Here is a 20023-nt window from a genome sequence, read left to right on the forward strand (position 1 = left end):
CCATGAACACATCGCATGTGACTTTGTCCTACAACTGAAGTTCACAGATTATTAAAGGCCTCATACTACAAATTCTACAAAACTCATTTGATGTCTGATTTAATTAAAATAGTGCCATTCCTGTCTTATTGCTATTTTCACATATAATACACACACAGAACATTTTTTAAATTAAACAGAAGAATCTAAAAACTATTTGCGCAATCCTGATTCTGTCATATCAGGAGTCCAGGGTAGGATTTCCAAAAGCATGACACCTTGGCATAACTGCTCCCAGTTAAGTCAATGGAACTTTTATCACCAACCTCAATGAGAGCAGAGTTAGGCCAATGCTAAGGACATTTGTATATCCTATCCCTAGGGTTTCAAGCTATGATATGGGGCCAAAAACGGTTAAGCAACTGTCATGCTAATTGACCCACATTCAAAAGTTAGAGACATAGTAGTAGTTAATGATTGTGTTTTTGTGTATTTATGTACATATTGTAAGAGGTTAACAATGTAACCAAAAAGTTCTTGTCTATGCTGTATTCTGTTGATTCAGAGATCAAAAAATGATCTTAACATTTAAATGTACTGATATCGCTGTCAATTTTTATTTGAAGTTTGTGGTAAACCACCTGTGAAATGGTGGAAGATAGGCAATTGCTTATGTTAATCCATGTAGCTAATTACCAGTGATGCTTTGGGAATAGGTCTACTTCAAAGTCACAATGATTGCCTTTTGTTTACCCAAGGACTGCACACTGCAAAAGAACTATGAAGGGGACCCTTGGGTTCTGCTCCTTTTTATCTCAAATCTGCTTATGCTTTCTCAGGGAAAGCATTAAACTGCAAGACTGAGGTCTCCAAAATCATTTGGATCACCCTGCTATTGGACATTGGACTGAACCTATGGACTAATTCTAAGAACTCTTTGCAACTCCAAAGTTCACCACCTCTTCTATGAAACTGATCTCAGAACTGAACTCATATCTGTATGTATAATGATCTTTTCTTTTTAAATAAACTTTAGTTTAGTTATTAAGAATTGGCTGTAAGTGTGTATTTGGGTAAGATCTGAAGTATTCATTAACTTGGTGGGTAATGTGTCTGATCCTTTGGGATTGGTAGAACTTCTTTTATGATGAACAAGATTTTCAATAATCATCATATTTGACTTGGCTGTCTGGGAGGGAGTCCATAGGCTGGGTTGCTTTAAGAGAACTGTGTATTGGCTTCTGGGTCACCAGGAAGGTATTGTAGAAGCTGTTTTGTCGCTGCCTTGGTGAATCTAAGTATTAGAATAACCACCGGTTTTGGGGATCGTCTGCCCCATTCTTTGCGGTTTGCCCTGATTGAGCAACCTCAGCATGGCCCCCATTTCTGCAAAATGCCCAGTTGTTTAGAATTTAAAATATATTGAAACTTTTCCAGGTTACGGAGGTGCAAGGAAATAAGTTTTTGCTGACTGAACTCAATTTGGTTCTCAAGGTAATTTGGGGCACTAGCCTTTATAAGAGCATTATTAGTGATGTCTGACTTCACTTGCAGAATGGCTGCTATACGGCAATTATTTCTAGGTTTAATTTTACCGCTTAACTCTGGAATTCTAGGCTCTTTGCTCTAGGGGATCCAATGGTTCTCAGAAGGAAGCACGCAAGCTACCTATTTTATGGATATCCAAGAGTGTTCTACCATCAGTCTGCTGCATGCCTTGAGCAAATCACTTCAGTACATCAGTTTCCCCTCTCACCATTTTTGTCTAATTATATTATAAATTTTTCTAAGCAGATACAGTCTTCCTATCTGTGCAGTGCCTAGAACAATGGGGCCCTGATCCTGATGGGTCTCTAAGCACTAGTCTAATGCAAATAATGAGGAGGAGCTATTGCTATTACAATAATAAGCAGATTTCCAGTAGATTAAATAGGACATGTTAAAATCACCTATGCTAAGTTTTAACTTTATACCAGAATCACGTCAGCCTAAATTTATACTTTGTTATGGAGACACTGAACAGGGACAGACATGCTGTTATTAAATATAATCCAGACTACTTAACGTTAAGATGGACAGAGAGGATATGCAAGAATTAAATTATGTGACTGCGCCCTGCCTGTCCCATAGAGATCTACAGTAGTGCACTCCCAGGATTGCTTGCTCATCAGGCTAAAGAACCTAGTAGAAAAAGCTGGTTGGCCCCTATTAAACCTATTTTCATTATTAGAAACACCAGGCTGTCGCACAGTCCAGCCCATTCCTGGAACGCATGCTGTTACCAAATTAGTACCCATATTATTGAGATTATACAATCCTAATCAATATTAATGCAGGTCTTAGTCTACTGAGTAACAGCAGTGTGAACTGGACATTTCCAGAGGTCTGGAAAGACTCTGGCTGAGCCAAATCCTCATATATGTAACAAAGCGCCATGCCCTCTCCACTAACAAGCCCTTTCTCAACTTGGTAAAACATTCTGTATCTGCTGCCTCCAGGATGACGTATGTTCATGCACATTCCTTTCCTTTGATCCTTACATTTTTCCTTTGTTGCGCTTTGCTATTTTTCTTTAAATTACTTGTCTCAAATTTGATGTTTAGTAATAAAACAACGAACCAGCACTAAAACAATATCATAACCCACTTAGGCCTTAAAGAAGTTAAAACTATTTAATATATTCACATTTTATTAAATTACAAACAATACCCTTGTACTTAATGTCACTTACCTAAACACATTATAACACTCATCCTGTCTCTTTGATTAGCAATTACAGTACCAGATGCCATGCTGGGGTAGGTATCTTTCCAACACTAGCATCTGGTTGTTTGGCAGACTTCCCAGTTAGGCTGGCACATCTGAAGTTTCCAGAGGGCATGTCACATGCTGATGTTGCTACTGAATTCCTTCAGAGTCTTCTGATGAGCTTTTTTCCCTGGCCACTGAATAAGTGTGTGCAAAGTTGGATCTATTTTTGGATAAGTCCTTCCCAAATGCCTCATAGGAAATCTCTAATTAGACACTTTACTCCTAACAAAACATTAACACACACCTACCTATATATCTATATGTTAATTAAGTTATAGTTGTTTCCATGTTGTCGAAAGGGCCATTGTTTGAGACATTTAAAACTAGGCTGAATAGAGCATGAGAACAGCATGCAAAAGGTAACAATCCTGACTGGCAGAAGGATGGAACAGAACACTCAACTATTTTTAATTTCTAAACTGGATGTGTTGAATTGATTTTTTTTTCAAGTTTCAGCTTTTAAAAATTCTTTTAATTTAATGTAAAATCAATATTTTATTTAAATTTAGACTTACTGGTTTACATTTGAATTTATTTGCCCTTTATCTAAATTCTAGGGTAGTAGAAGATTAATATTTTATATTATATGTGACATCCTTTCTCTGCGGATTAAACCCTGCACCTGGAAGTTGATGGATTTCATCTATTAAGTCTTTTTCTAGAACTACATTTTATCATTTAAATTATTTTAGTAATCTGTGTAAAGGGGGAAGCTGAGTTCCCTGTAAGCTGCCACTGTTCACCTGAACTGGGGGAAAAAGCTAAATATATGTTATGCAGCTCCCAGATGCAATACAGTACAGATATGTGCAATTACTGCTGTATAATAGTGCACCTGATTTTATTATATGCCCACCTCTATCATGAAGGTAGGAGGACATTGCTCCCAGGATAGGAGCTTTAAAATTGCTGCTGGAGTATAGCAACTGCTCGCTGGGGCCTAGGGGAAGCAGATCTGTCACGGCTGAACAGGGAAGACGGAATTAGAGAGAGGTGGTGATTTGTAACCTCAATGCCAGACATGTGTTTTATGCATGATAAACTGAACCAAAGTAGAGATTAAAAAAAAAAGTCAACCTGAAGTGATCTTTGAAGTCCCTCCTGACCCCCTCAAGGCAGATGTGCCGTTGATCCAGTCTTTCCCAAGGAATACATTTACCCTCCCACCTGGTCCACCACAGTCCAAATACACATGGACATCTCTAAAAATGAAATAATATGGGAAAACATGACAGCATTACTCATGGCTAGTTATTTTAGGGAAGTGCACAACACCCTTTACCTTCAAGCTATACAATTTATAGTATGAAGTGACTCATCTCAAGTGTCCTCAAATTGCTTCCAGGTTAAGGACTAGACTGGATCTTTTCTTCTCCATTTCAAGTGTCAGAAAAAATATTACCAGTTTTCATTTTGTTAACAAATTTTTTTTTCAACTGTTAAATGAAAATTTTGTTTCTCATGTTTTGGTTTTTCTTCTCACTTTCCCCCCACACCTTGTCCCAGTGAAAAAGAGTTAAAGTGAGAGAAAATGGGTCATCCTCATTATTTGGAAAGAAAATTTCTAAAATTTTGAATTATTTCATGTTTTTCCTCTGAACATTTGATTTGAAATTTCTCTGAAAAATTACTAATTTGACAATGATTTTTGTCCATAAAAATTGTTTTGGAAATCTCATTTTTCTATTTATTTTTTCGTTGAAAAAAATTGTTCAGCCACCAGAACAGGATGTCTTCATCTGCCACTTCTTGTTTGGTCATTGGATCCCCAGAGGAAGACTAGCCTTCCTGAATTCTGTGTTTCAACTCAACGTCCCACAGTTAAATGACACAGGACAAGTGTCCTTTATTTTTATAAGTTCCATTTATTTTGGGCCTGCTTCCACACTCTCACACTCCCTCAGGCACCCATCAAAACTACTAAGAGTTTTCTTAGAGTAGAGACTTCACAATAGGCTGATGAGGAGCATTTTAGGTATTAACCTCTTCTGTGACTCCTTCTGCTATTTACATTCTCTGCTATAGCTTTTTTCCTCCTATGGCTTCGCTGAGATGCTGGCATATAAAACAGATATTTGCAGATATGCTACAGATATTAGTGCCCCTGACACACCCAAGTAGTAGGGAAAATCATATTCCATCTAACTGGCTGAGTACCTAGAATTTTTCAAGACTAGTCTATATTTCTAGGGTACTTACCCTTCCCACCCCATACCGAGAATGCACGCACACACACACTTTACCTAAGTGTGTGCATGGATTTTCTAAAATGGCACAATGGGGGAAATGATCATGTGATAACCTGCATGTGAAAGAGATTATGCAAATGTATCTGTGGGTGCGAGCTGGGAGCAGGCACCAGCGCAGCAGGTCCCTCGGTCCCTCTTGGAGGGAAGGACCCGCCGCCAAAGTGCCACCAAAGAAGAAAGCGGCGTGGTGGAGCTGCCGCTGCTGCTGAAGTGCCGCCAATTGCGATTTTTTTTTTTCCTGCCGCTTGGGGCAGCAAAAACCCTGGAGCTGGCCCTGGCTGGGAGGGATTTATAACTCTGTTAGCACAATCAACATTGGCTTTTTTTAAAAAGTCTGTGAAGTCCAGTTTTGAGAGTGTGTGTGTTAAAGTGGAATAAATGGAATATAAGTATGTCTTTTAAAAGGGACAAAAATGAAAGAAAGAAATGAAACAAAATGAATCCCAGTTATAAAACCCCCTAGTGACTGCACAAATTAAATGTTATAAATTATATACAATTGCAAGCAGTTGAGCAGGAAGAAGACAACAGCTTTTCAAGATAACTGAGGAAAACAACAAAGCTTGCTCCTTAAAGGGCAGTGAGGGAGTACAATCAATTTATTTAATCTTTCAGATTCAATGCGTCTTTCATACTCAAAACGTAACTGTGAATTTGGCATTACATGAAAAGTATGTCAAACAGAGTAAGGAAAAGCATCTCTATGAGTCATATGCTGCAGAGGCTGTAATAGATAAGAACAGCAGCTGAAACATGCAACTGTATTATAATATCAATACCTTGTTTACTCTTTAATTATCTGAAACAACTTCACTTTAGATGTCAAGAAAGGCATTATTTTTCATTCTCTAAACATCCACGCAATTCAAATAAAGTTTAAATTTTTAGGCATAATCCTATTTTAGTGGATCAATTTTTAACCAGAGAAACTGAAGCCAGCTGCGAAATTTTCTTAATGAGTGGTGCTGTTCTCAGTTAAATAAGTGAACATTTAAAGTCACATTTTTTACTGCCCTTTATTTAATTAATTAATTAATTAATTCCAAAGCAGGAGAAGCAGCAGGCAAAAATGGAGCTCTTCATCCATCATATCCCTAATCCTGGATTTTGAACTTCTGATCCTTTTAGATGCTGGAAACATATTTGAACATAATGAATTTAATTTTAGATGTTAGCATTAGTATTTTTGTCCTCCAAGAGATAGAAGTAGAAGGGATTTTTGTCTCAGTAATGATTAGGTTTATTTTTCATGCAAAATATTAATCTTTTTATTAATGAAATATACAAAATACTAACAATGCACTATTCATCCACAAATCTCTATGTAACTTTATGAGGAAAAAAACAAGGATCAATATCCCATTTTAAAGACAGAGAAATTGAGGCACAGAATCCATGGATGGGATTTTCAAAAGGGACTAAGGGAGTTAGGTACCTTACCCCCAAAGTCAGTGGTAGTTGGGTGCCTGACTATTACCCTGGATTTGAGGGGGGGTGTATCCCAAAATGTCATCAAGCCAATTGCAACCAGATTATGTGCATTCAGCCACCATGAATTAATAAAATATAACACCACGTAGTTAAAGGTTAATTTGAAGACCGGCATTTAAATGCAAGGTCAAAAACTTGTTGGCAGTTTCTGCTAATCAGAATAAGAGGAGGGGGGAAAAGTAAACAAGTAAGACTGAAAACCTTGTTGGTTGGAAGACCTTGAGTCTGGGCTCTTCTAATATTAGATGTTTATTAAAAGTTAGAAAAAGTAATGATCCAGTAGGGGTCATTATGACCTGTGTGTTTTGTAGAAGTTAGTTATAAAAGTCTAAATAATAGAGTACACTTTGAAGCAGTTCTCTGAAACCATCTTGATGGATGTTTTTCTGGACACCTTTTCTCCCCGGTGGGTAAGCAGTGGCCACTGCAAACCCACTGTTAATTACTCAGTACTATTCCAGAATTTAGGTAAATATCTAGGATGTTCTAAACCTATTGCTTAGGTCTGTCTGCTTAAATCTAATAAACTGCCGTGTTAGACAAAAGAACGCTTACTTGCATTTAATCTCTTATCAGAAAGAATTGCTATGTTCCCATTGATTTATTCCTGGAGTGAAATAGGTAAGTTGCTCCTGCTCTGGGTTCTGAAAACCCTGGATAACAACTCCAGTAGGTGTTTTACAAAATCCCAGTATAAGCTGCTTGTTTAAGATCTTGGTGAGTCAGTGGCAGAAATGGAAGCAGAACCAGGTCACTTGTGTCCCAGTCCATGTGTCTCTGTACGATATGTATTTACAACAACCAAAACACTGTGCCTAAGTGACTGTCACTGATTCAGCAATGCCTAAGTGACTTAAGAGCACAAGTTCAATTGAAAACCATTTTCCAAGTAAATGGAACTGCGGCTCTTGTGTCACTCTGGGTACATCTAACACAGCGAAAAAAAGACCCATGGCATCAAGTCTCAGAGTCTGGATCAACTGATTTGGGTTCATGTTGTGGGAGTATAGAAATAGGAGTATAGACATTCAGGCTCAGGCTAGAGCCCAAGCTCCAAGACCGACCCCCCCTTGCTGAGTTTTAGAACCTGAGCTCCAGCCCAAGCCCAAACAACTGCATTGCTATTTTTAGCCCTGTAGCATGAGCCCCACATCACCCGCCTGAGTCAGTTGACCTGGGCTCTGAGACTTGTTGCTGCTGGGATTTTTTTGGTTGGGTGGACGTACCTTTAAGCACTTCTAAAAATCCCACCATGTGTTCTTAAATAAAAATATCATCAAGATAAACCTAAGGTCATACATAAGCATACATTAATTTTAAAGAACAACAGAACACTGTAGCTATGTAAAAACAAACATCTAAGTAAAGAAAAACATAGCTAACAATGTTTAACTTGGGCCCCAGACATCAAAGCACCAAACAAACAATATAGGATACCTCACCTTTTACTATGTGAAAGTTTAGACGGACAGCAGTGGCAGTGTTTTGATTCTGGTAGAACCTCACACTTTAATGATCAAGTCAAATTCATGCCTAGTTTTAGACCTGGTCAATTTTTTCCCATCTAAACTTTTGATAAAAATGGCTTTTGGATTAAAATGAAAATTTCCTTACTTATCTGATTGGTCCTCCACATGTCAACTGTCTGTTACAGAATACATCCATGTATACATACCCCACCCGCAATACCACACACTATTGTAATATTCTTTGAACACAATATGCCTTGTGGGAAATCATTTGAAAACTAATAACTCACTGGTCCATAATATCATGGTGAAACGTATGCAGCAACATTATATGTAAAGTTATGAATTTCCCGTATCGTGAGGTTAGCATACATTCAAACCCATGTAGCCCTGACTAGGCAGATGTTGTTAAACAGTCTAAACAAATAAATGTGTGTTTATCTCAAGTAGTAAACAGGGTCCTTGGGACAGCAAAAGAGGTAAACTCATTTCTCAAAGGCAAAGGACAAGCTGGCCTTTGACACAAGGTGTCAAAGTTGACTGGCAATTACGGGTCAAGGAGCCTGTATTGCTGACAGGCTGCTAGGGTCAGGGTTGCTGGACCAGGGCTGTAGCTGTACACAAACACTCAGGGTGTGATCTACACGCTGTTTAGCTGTTTGTGAGCAGCCCAGCTTTGGAACCACAAGAGCAAAGCATTGTGAGGTACCCAAGGTTGCGGGGCAGGTGGTGACAACCCCTCACTGGTCTGGATTGAATCCCAGAATGTGACACTGTCCCATCTAAATCAACGGGACTACTTGTTTGAGTAAAGAGAGCAAGGAGCAATGGCTGTAAGATCTGATCCTTCATAAGGTAAATTTGTTTTTTTTTTATTTATATCAAGCATATTTTTTTAAAAATAAATATTGCTAATTCTGCAAACCTTGTGCACAGTGCTTAAAGGAAAGGCTGTCCTCCCTTTGCTCGCTTTCAGGTATTTCCTCAATAATATTTTATTTTGGATAATTATTAATGGATCCTGCTCATTCATGTAAAGAATGGCACTTTGGGTGTTTTTTTGTTTCCATTTTTAGATAATTAAATGTCTCCAATTGGCATGATCTCATCTGAAGGCTGAGCCAGTTCTTAGAAGTGATAAATTACAATTAAGTAATATTAAAATCATACTTCATTATTTTAACTGTGTGTGAAAAGAAAAATTTGCAAAAATGCTATCACAAATCTATTTTAAAAATATACTCTGAGTGTATTCTTGTGAGCATCTCATACACTGTGTAGACACATTTTCTCTTTTGTCTGGACAGTTATGTTATAGGACCATTGGACCTCTAATTTGTAACACTGGCAGTGCTTAAATAGTAAAAACCCCTTAGAATAGTATCTAAAGATTAAAATCAGTTTTAAACCCCATTGCTAAAACTATCAATATTATTTTTTAAAAATTGATTCTGTATTTTTGACTTTTCAATTTTGAGAAATAGAGCATCTCTGTTATCTAATCTTTGTTCCTATCAGAGGTCTGAAATGGAGTAGCTACTAAAATTCCCAAGTATCTAAGTTTGCCTCCAGGACATATCGATTGTTGATCTTTATAAAGATGGTGTTTCTATTTCAAGGTCATATTTAAATGACTAAAAAAATGGGTGAGTAGAGACTTTCTTGCTGAGTACAGGCATTCAATTCATTTTTCTTTAAAAATTATACCAGGATTACAGTGTATTTAACCCACCCACTTCTCAGCATTGCAGAATAATTCATGGAGAAGGTGCTCAGTGGCTATATGGTGGGAAACATCATTCCACATGTCTGCAGAAGATAGGGCTTGGGGTATATCTGCTCCAAATTATATTGTCCCAACCTCAACTCTGCAGGGATTCAGAATCAAAACGAGAACTGGATCAACATAATTTTATTGCTAAAGGTATCCCACTTATCACCCAAGAAGAATTAAATGGCAATAGCTAACTGGGAGGCTTCTCAATAGCCACAGAAGTCAAGAGCCAATGAACAGGACAGGACTAGCCTTCAAAAACCTTAGCACCCACTTGTGTATCAGGGGCTTTCTAACACACTGGTGTGGAGTGGTGTGGTGTGGAGAGTACATACACAGGTGTGAATAGCTGTGCAGACAGTCAGGCACAGTTTAGGTGAGTAAAGACATGCCAGAACCAAGCATCATGTACCCTATATGGTAACAGAGGGTCCTGTGGCACCTTTAAGACTAACAGAAGTATTGGGAGCATAAGCTTTCGTGGGTAAGAACCTCACTTCTTCAGATGCAAGTAATGGAAATCTCCAGAGGCAGGTATAAATCAGTATGGAGATAACGAGGTTAGTTCAATCAGGGAGGGTGAGGTGCTCTGCTAGCAGTTGAGGTGTGAACATCAAGGGAGGAGAAACTGCTTCTGTAGTTGGATAGCCATTCAGTCTTTGTTTAATCCTGATCTGATGGTGTCAAATTTGCAAATGAACTGGAGCTCAGCAGTTTCTCTTTGGAGTCTGGTCCTGAAGTTTTTTTGCTGTAAGATGGCTACCTTTACATCTGCTATTGTGTGGCCAGGGAGGTTGAAGTGTTCTCCTACAGGTTTTTGTACATTGCCATTCCTGATATCTGACTTGTGTCCATTTATCTTCTTGCGTAGTGACTGTCCAGTTTGGCCAATGTACATAGCAGAGGGGCATTGCTGGCATATGATGGCATATATAACATTGGTGGACGTGCAGGTGAATGAACCGGTGATGTTGTAGCTGATCTGGTTAGGTCCTGTGATGGTGTTGCTGGTGTAGATATGTGGGCAGAGTTGGCATCGAGGTTTGTTGCATGGGTTGGTTCCTGAGTTAGAGTTGTTCTGGTGCGGTGCGTGGTTGCTGGTGAGAATATGCTTAAGGTTGGCAGGTTGTCTGTGGGCGAGGACTGGCCTGCCTCCCAAGGTCTGTGAAAGTGAGGGATCATTGTCTAGGATGGGTTGTAGATCACTGATGATGCGTTGGAGAGGTTTAAGCTGAGGACTGTAGGTGATGGCCAGTGCTCCCAATACTTCTGTTAGTCTTAAAGGTGCCACAGGACCCTCTGTTACTTTTTACAGATTCAGACTAACACGGCTACCCCTCTGATACCCGATACCCTATATGGCTCTCTATACTCGCCCAAACAATGCTTCCCCTGTCTACACTAATTTTAGCAGTGGAGCATCCCACTGCCTCAGTCTTTCCCTGCCACAGGGAAAGGCCCCAGAAGCAGGAAAAGGCCCTGGCAGGGAGGAGACAGCAGGAAAAGGTTATGGCAGCATCTCTGCTGGAAACTTCCTCACTACTTCCCCCTGCCAGAGCTTTTCATTATCATATGTAGCTACATATTTCGGTGTGGACGCAGCCTGCATTTCACTGTAGCTACACATACCCTTACACACCATTGCCAGTGTAGACAAGGCAAGGATCTGCACAGGTCACATCCAACGGTCTAAGGAGCAGAACACTGTGCACATTGTACAAGGTACTTTTTATGCAAGGTGATCAATCCTAAGATTTTTACTTGTTAAATCTGGCCAAGAGTAGCCACCAATTTGCCATGATTATCAATTTTCTATAAGGCAAGACTTAAAAATCTAGCAGCTTTTTAAACTTTCAGCAGCACACTAGTATTCAAATGGTTTTAGACCTGAAGTATTCTGAAGTAAAATCCAAAATATTTTTCTAATTTAAAAATCCCTTTAAAATAAGCAGTTTTCAAGGGTTTTCAGAATTGCAGAGCACGCGCAGTTGCCAGAGTTTCAGTAAACATGGAAAACCAAAGAGAATAAAATATTGCATTCCACTGAAACAAGAACATGTTTGTTTAATCAGTTTTGCAGTTTATTTACGTGCTGAGTTTTAGGAACAGCTGCAGAAATATCAGTTTAAATTTGAGTGTTTTCAAACCCCTCAAATTTTGCATTTTCATGAAGTTAAAAATACTAATTTCACATCAAAAACCAGATCTTTTCAAGATGCAAATTTTCAAAGCCACCTTTTACTCAGCACATGAACATAAGAATGGCCATACTGGGTCAGACCAAAGGTCCATCTAACGCAGTATCTTGTCTTCTGACAGTGGTCAATGCCAGATGCCCCAGAGGGAATGAACAGAACAGGTAATCATCAAGTGATCCATCCCGTCGCCCATTCCCAGTTTCTGGCAAAGTATACTGGAATGAACTCCATTTCAAGTGAGGAATCTGAAAACCATTTTGAAATTTTAGCTCTATTATCAAAATCAGAATGCAATGTTAACAAGTCAGATGTTCTAAAGCTTCACCTTTCTTTGTTAATACTTCAACATTTCTCTACTTCAAAAGAAAATAAAAGGCTTAGGGAGGAAAATAGCTTTTGCATTAACTACATATACTTCAAAAGGATTTACAAGTGACCCTAGAGTTCTCATTTCCTAAACTCTTTGAAAATGGGCATATTAGTAAATGTTAAGCATTACTTTCATAATTTGTTCACCTTTAACATGGCAGCATCCTAGAACTGAAACTGAGTGATTTAATTTGAAAAAATGAACCTATTTAAAATATATTACTTGAGATGTAATAAGTTTGTGCAAAACATTTACCTATCCCTTTTCATTCTTGTGTTCTAATCATCATAGAGTTTCACAAGCCTGTAATCCCCTGCTTTACTTAATCCACCAAAGTTTCCCCATCTCCTTTGATAACTCCCTCTTTACATTCCATGTTTTCCCACAAACCCAATTAACTATCATTTAGCTCCTCCATGAAGTAAATGAGAATGAGAGAATAAGAACCCCCTGAAAATATAGGAAACTCTTCACCTTTACAAATAGGCCTAAAATGCCTATCACACTTTGAGAACTACAGAACTATACAACCAATGTACAGTGGTGATTGTGTCATTGGGATATGGCCCCACTTAAATATGAGAAGGTAAAATCAGAGTAAAATAAATTTGTCTTTATCCCCAGAATCTGTGACCCAGGGATCTCTTGGTGATAACTGGCAGAGGGTACAGGAGTTCATAAGGGTTACAGGGATGCCCTGGGTTTGATATGTACAATACAAGTCCACTAAAGAATGTCATGTTAGGTCTCTTCTGTAAGCATGTATCATGCTGGTCCTCATAATTATGATGAAATGTTTGTACAGAAAACATGTATGGAGTTGTCAATATATACAGACAATTATCTTCTCAAGATCTGTGACTTGGGGCTGGTCATCAGAAGGTGATGAACAAGTTTCTTTCAGGCAAGACATGCTAATGTACATAGACAGGTTGATAAAGTAGTGTATACTTCACAATGAACACCTATTTACAGCCTAAGCAAAATGCTAATCAAGTGATTGCAAAGTCTCCAGGGGAGACTTGGGTGGGGGGGGGGAGAGAAGGGAGCAGCAGATTAACCCATTTTACAAATGAAGACAATGAATCGTTGGAACTATATGTGTGGTGCAGATTTACACCCAGTTATCCTTCACCAAGGGGAAGAGCTGCCAGCTGTCTTGTCTTATGAACAGATCATCATCCTCAGTCTGGCTCTTAAACACTGGGAGAGAAACGTTAGGAGAGCTTTACGAGACGGGGAATATCATGTTAGTGATGCTCACACTCTAGAAAGTGTTTTATGATTTTATTTTATATGTAACCTTTTGATTCCATTCATTCTACTTGCTTCTTCTCAAATCTCTGTTCTTTGTTAAATAAACTTCTTCTTGTTACTGTCAACGTATCAGAGTGCTATGTGTTAAGCAGAGCTGTGATCTAAGGTGTAACTGGTGAGCTGGCTGTATGGTTCCTGTGGGAGCAGAGGATCTGGGAATTTTGGGAGTGTCCAATGGATGGGGGCTGGCCACTCCAGGGGGACTCTTGAAGGACTTGCGAGTTGGCATGTGCATATATTGTTAACTTGTAAAGGGAGTGTGCAGGGCCTGTGTAAGCCTACAAGGTAGTGCTTGTGTTGCCAGAGGCTGGTGAACTGACCCACAGTAGGCACAGACAAGGCTTCCTCACACTATGGGAAGGTGGTAGCGAGGTACCTAATGACCCTGGATGCCCCCAGGAAGCATCACTGTATCATTGAGGGTACATCTACACTGCACGCTTCTTTCAGTGACATGTAGTGTACATACTCATGTAGGCCCCCTAGCATGGGTACAAATAGCAGTGTAGAGAGCAAGGCACGGCTTAGGTGAGTAGAGTTAAAACATGGCTGAAAGCTGTAGGTAAGTACTTGAGACCTATCCTACACGGTTCTCTACTCACCCAAGCCACAGCGTCCACATTGGTATTTTTAGCAGAGCAGGATCTGGCTGCCTCCCCACTGCTGGAACCCTTCCCTGATACAGGGAAAGACTCCAGCAGTTTTATGCAAGGCTCTGACAGGGGGTAGGTAGCTGGGAGCGGCTGAAGCCTTTCCCTGCTGCATCCCCTCTGCCAGAACCTTTCACAGACACACGTAGTTACCCACCGCAGTGTGGATGCAGCCCGCTTTCTACTGCGATATGTAGCTATGCATACCCCACACATTGCTGCGAGTGGTATGTAGTGTAAGATGTAACCTTACAGAGATTAATCTAATAGAACATCACAACTCTTCAAGATAAAGATGGAGGCTCCGGTGCTCCTAACTCAAGTACCTATGTGCTCATTCCATAAGAAGCCTCCAAAGCAACAGCAAATCCTCCCTGTATATCCAGACAGCCATCACAGAACATTAAGGAACCCATCCAAGTGTGCTCTTAATTAAGGAGTACACGTACAGCTAAAGTAAGATACAGTCCTCCACTTACATTTTAACCTGAACTCGCTGTTGTACATTCTTCACACAGTGCATAAGAAAACAACATTTTGCAGAGTTAATAATCAGCTAAAGAACAAGCGTTCAATGATTACAGAAAAGCAGCAACTTCGAAAAATAGATCCTATGCCAAAGCAACGTCCCATTATATTACAAGCAGAACCATAAACTCCAGTGACACCCAAGTATAGGAGGAAGCTGATTGACAGTAAATGAAGCTGAATCTTTCTTTGAAAGCTTTGTTCAATATATGTAATGTAAGTACCACTTTTTCTATATTTAGTAAATATTTTAAAAAAATAATTTTAGAAGAGAGGAAGATGTCTTATAAATAGGTAAAAATATGAACTTTAGAATAAATATTAGGTAACATTCTAGTATACTTCACCACCTTAGTCTAAGATGAACTTCAACAAATTAATTTAGACAGGCCCAAGACTCAGTTGGTATGAATGGAGACTGATTTACAATGTCTGACTATTCAAGGAATATTAAACAGAAGTTGAAAAGAAAAAAAGCCCTAGATTTTAGTATTTCACCTTTCATACCCTCACTGCTATAGAATTTTACTGCTGAAATATAGATGAGTTGAACTTGTCATCAACTTATATTTAGCATTTAAACGAGATTCATCAGCATCAATATTTTACAACTTAATCCTCTCAGCCTCGGTAGGCTTAAGCCATCTACATTTTCACCAATACTTACTGCGTCTTGATAGCTGAGGACCTCCAGGATGCTATTGAGTAATTCTACACAGTACTTCTTGTCTTGAAGCTGAAGTTGTTGCTCTTCCCTTTGTTCTAGTAATTCTTTCAGTTCTTTTGTAATCACTGGAAGCAGAATGTCCCTGCATTCTGGAAAGTAAAATATTCTCTTATGAAAAGGAAAAAATATGTCAATGCTATTTTGAAATAAATCCTCCTTGAAACAGTGAAGCACAATAAGCTCTTCCTTTCTCAGCTTTAATAGCAGAAGTCTCCATCACCTTGATTTTCTTGATTTCTCTCTCATGCCCCAAGGACTCTTCAACATCTTTGATGCCTTCGCTGCTTACCAATATACTTCAGAAATAAATGACAAACCAGTTGAGATAAAATGCTAACCTGCCTTCAGCCAAGTTTGGAGTGTTGTTTAATGCCATGGACACTTGTCTGTGAATACTTGTTGACTCCATGTATGAAAGATTGCAAAGAATGCCTATATTTCTTTACAAAGTGAAATGCTGTATTTAAATCAATCTAGGTTTATTCTCTGTTGAGATGTTGGGTTGCTTTTGTTTTTGTAGTGTGTTTCATTTGTTTGTTTGACAGGAGTAAGATTGCTTTTCTAGCATGATTGTTCTAAGGGGAATGTTTGAGACATGAAAGGATTCACACATGTCCAGAAAGTAAAATATGGCTAAAAAACAATAGAGATCTACATTTGATAGCAAAAGTTAATTAAATTTGAACCCTGCAGAGAGACCCACTCAACAGACATGGAAAACTTTTGAGACTCCTATCTGCAGCAGAAATTCCAGATATTAAGAGCTCAGCCAATTTCTGTCCTCATTTTCAACTGAACAACCCCACTGAAATGAAAAGTCTGATGTATCTCCAGCTCCAACTAATTGATATTTTATCTAGGAGAACTGTTTCTGGGAAAGTTTTGGAGAAAGCACTACATTAACTAGAAATAAACAACTGTAAGAAAAGCTGAGTGGCTACAGGTAAAGAATAGGGATATTTCCAAAAGACTGGATGTTACAGACTACCAAATAATTATTAATCAATAATGTTGAGTATTATTTTCATTATAAAGCTGAGTCTAAAGTGAGCAAACAGGATGTAGTGAACCAGTGAATGAGGCAGAGGAGAGGTCACTTTAACTGCACTTTCCTCTCACGTCTATAAAAACCATCCAGCAAGAGATCAAAGCTGAATGTAGCTTTAGAGGTTTCAGTTTAGAACAAAAGAATTACAAGAAATGTGCAGACCTGTTGAAAACTTTTCAGTGAAACACTGAGCTGAAATGTTGACCAATTTGTTTCAGGTGACACCTCGTACCTTAAAATTGTTTTTGTGAACAAAAACAAGAACTCTTCATCACGCTTTCCCTTTTCACTCAGAATATGTCTAATTTCTACTTGCAGATGAGTTTATTTTCTCCAGAAAGGGAAAACTTTTGAATGAACAAAACAAAACAAACCATGAAGCCTTTTTTTTATTCAAACAAATGTGCATTAAAAACTCACATTTTTAAAAGCTTTGCTTTTCGTTGGGATTTTTTTAACTCAATACCTTGTAACTTCAATGTAACAATATAACTTCATTATATTCATGACCCCCCGTAAACTTCTAATTGCTGAAAATTAATATTCAGTAAAGATAGTGGACCATCAAAGCAGTGAGACCAGGTGAGTAAGGTAATATCTTTTATTGGACTAACTTCTGTTGGTGAGAGACAAGCTCTGTATCGCCTGCAAGCCTGTCTCTCTCACTAACAGAAGTCGGTCCATTAAAAGATATTACCTCGCCCACCTGGTCTCTCTAATGCCCGGGGACCAACATGGCTACAACTACACTGCATACATCAAATCAGCTGACATTTTCATCATGGTTTATTACTCTTAGTATGCACCTTGATCCAGCAAGACAATTAAACATGAGTAGTCTCACTGATGTCAATGGGATTGGTCATGTGCTTAAAATTAAGCACACATACTTAAGTGTTTTGCTGGGTCAGCATCATAGTGCAGCTAGAGTACATGGTACTCCAACAAATAAAAAAGACAGAACCCTGCCATGTGGATGTTACTATCCAAGTTGAATACAGCAGTTTTACACAGTTTAGTCATCATCTACTCAGCTGAGTGTGCCATTAACATACATAACTTTTAATATTAAACTGAAAAATGTGTTTGTGACGCAAAATCCTCTTGGTGCCAACTGGCAGAGGGCCCAGAGGAAGCATAGGATTTTACAGAGATCCCCTGGGTCAGATAAAAACATACTAACTTCACCAAAAGGCGGCATATAAAGTCTCTATTATGAGCCAGTAACCCACTGATCATCATAAACATGCAAAATGTATGGATAATATTTAGCAAGTTATGTATCTATACTGGAAATTATCTTCTCAACGTCTTGGAGTTAAGGCAGGGGACTTTGGTGACAAGGAAAAGAATAGGGGTTATCCTGTTCTTGAAAAAGAACAAAGAACTGTCCTGTTACCTCTAAGGGTACCAAGAGACACTCAGCATCTTTCACCTAGCAGGCAAGCTGACAGAGTGACTTGTCTCACAAACAGAAGATCACAGCCAAGCCAGGCTGTAAAATGCTGGCAGAACTTTGGGTGAGCTTTTCTCTGTAAGATATGAACATATGTAGTTAAATAAGTCTAGGCTCTACTTGGTATCACTGTGTTAAATAAGCTTTTACTTGTTTTCATTATAAACTTATATAAGTGCTGTGGCAATCTAGTAAGCTGGGGTGTAGTGTTCCTTTGGGAGCAGTGAGTCTGTAAATCTGAGTGTGTCCAGTGGAACAGGACACTCCAGAACACTTGGAGGGCTCAGGGGTTGGACTGTGCCTATCGCTAACCTGTAGAGTGACTGTGGGGCCAACGAGGCCCAGAGGGGAGTGCTTGTGTTGCTCATGGCATGTGGGGTTGGGGAGCTGACCCCCAGGCTGGCACAGACAAGACCTCCTCATGCTATGGGCAGGTGATAAGAAGGTGCCTCATAACCATGGGTACCCCCCAGGAAGCCTCAATATTTCATAAGTCTAAGAAAATGTATAGATTGTCTGCCTAATATGGGAAATTCCTGACAAATAATTTAACTTTCAACTCCTGAGAGCAGGGACAGCGCGGTCCTTTGGACAGGTCATGGGACTAGGAGCCAGAAGATCCAGCTTCCATTCCTGGCTCTGCCACCAACTCACCATGGGACCTTATGTAAATCACTTAACCACCTGTGCCTCCATTCTCCCATCTGTAAACTGATGATACTGATTCTTACCACTCACATGCCCCTTTGTAAAGTGCCTTGAGATCAACAGATGTTAAATTCAACAAGATAGCAAAGTCCCAGTAATATATTAATATTGATTCAGGGAGTGGTCTTTTAGCTTGTTTTTTTTTTTACCATAAAACTAAGCAGGGTAACATCTGTGGCAAGGGAAACAACAGCCAGAAGTGTCTTAAAACCCAGTTGCAATCCTTTGACTGATGCACTTGGTTGCAGACAAAAGATTAAAGACAAGTTCAGTCAAATGACAAATCCAAATTGTGATTAAGAATACTGTACAGCTACTTAACTAGAAACCAAGATATTTGTCTCCCTTTTAAAATTGCTGGGAAATAGTTTCCTTTTCAAAACATGTTTGCAGAGGGACCTCCACAATACAGAACAACTTCTGGGCTGGGTTTCTCAAAAAACTGCCCTCTTCATCCAGCATTATGTAGTTTGAATTCTCAACCACTTCACAACAATATCTGTATGGTATACTTTTAGGTAAGTTTTGCTTTTTCTTAGCTTTCCTAGACCCAGTGTATGTGGGGAAAATCAATATGTATGAATGCAAAGCACTGACCATTAATTGCTCAACCCTTTGATAGTTAACAGCACTTGTGCTGGCCCTCTGCAAAAAAGATGTGAATTTCACCTTCAATGAACTGGTTGCAAGTTTATTTGGGAATAGAACACAGGTGATTTCCAGCTGTTATCCAGATAGTTATACCCAATAGTCCAAATTGGTTATTTCAAAACTCAGTGGCCATGAGAGGCCCCAACAACATGGAAGAAAGGCGATCCAGAGAAAAATTCCTACCTGACCCTGACAGACAATCAGCTTGGTGCAGACCACACTGGGAAACACCACCTCTGTTTGATACATTTGCTATCCCAGAAACAACCCCCACTGATGCCATCAATAACCCAGAACAAAAATCACAACCCCAAGGATGGGTAGGTGGAAGCTAATGCCTGACCTTGCATCTGGCAGCCCTCACATACGTCCTATAAAGAGGGACAGGCAAAAGCGAATTTGCTGGCTAATAGGACACTGGTCTCTATCACTACTCCACCAAGCAATCAGTACCATGAAATGATTTAATTTCCCCCCTTTTCTGCCACTGCCCCCTTCCAAGTCCTTCTAGAGCACCCTAGGTAAGTAATGGGAATGCTTTCCCTTTATCCTGCATCAGCTAGAGAAGAATCCAGAACACCCACTTATAGCACTGCA

The 20023-nt window shown here is 39.2% G+C and overlaps 1 protein-coding gene across 1 annotated transcript in view; it reads right to left on the reverse strand.

Moving 5' to 3' along the window:
- Positions 1–20023, reverse strand: part of DOCK2 (dedicator of cytokinesis 2) — a 492812-nt gene that overhangs the window by 289603 nt on the left and 183186 nt on the right. Inside the window, exon 26 of the mRNA XM_042850773.2 lies at positions 15504–15652. Coding sequence (XP_042706707.1) covers positions 15504–15652 — 149 coding nt within the window. The remainder of the gene's footprint in view (positions 1–15503; positions 15653–20023) is intronic.

The sequence above is a fragment of the Chrysemys picta genome, chromosome 8 (assembly GCF_011386835.1).
Source record: "Chrysemys picta bellii isolate R12L10 chromosome 8, ASM1138683v2, whole genome shotgun sequence".
In the NCBI taxonomy this organism is placed as follows: Eukaryota; Metazoa; Chordata; order Testudines; family Emydidae; genus Chrysemys; species Chrysemys picta.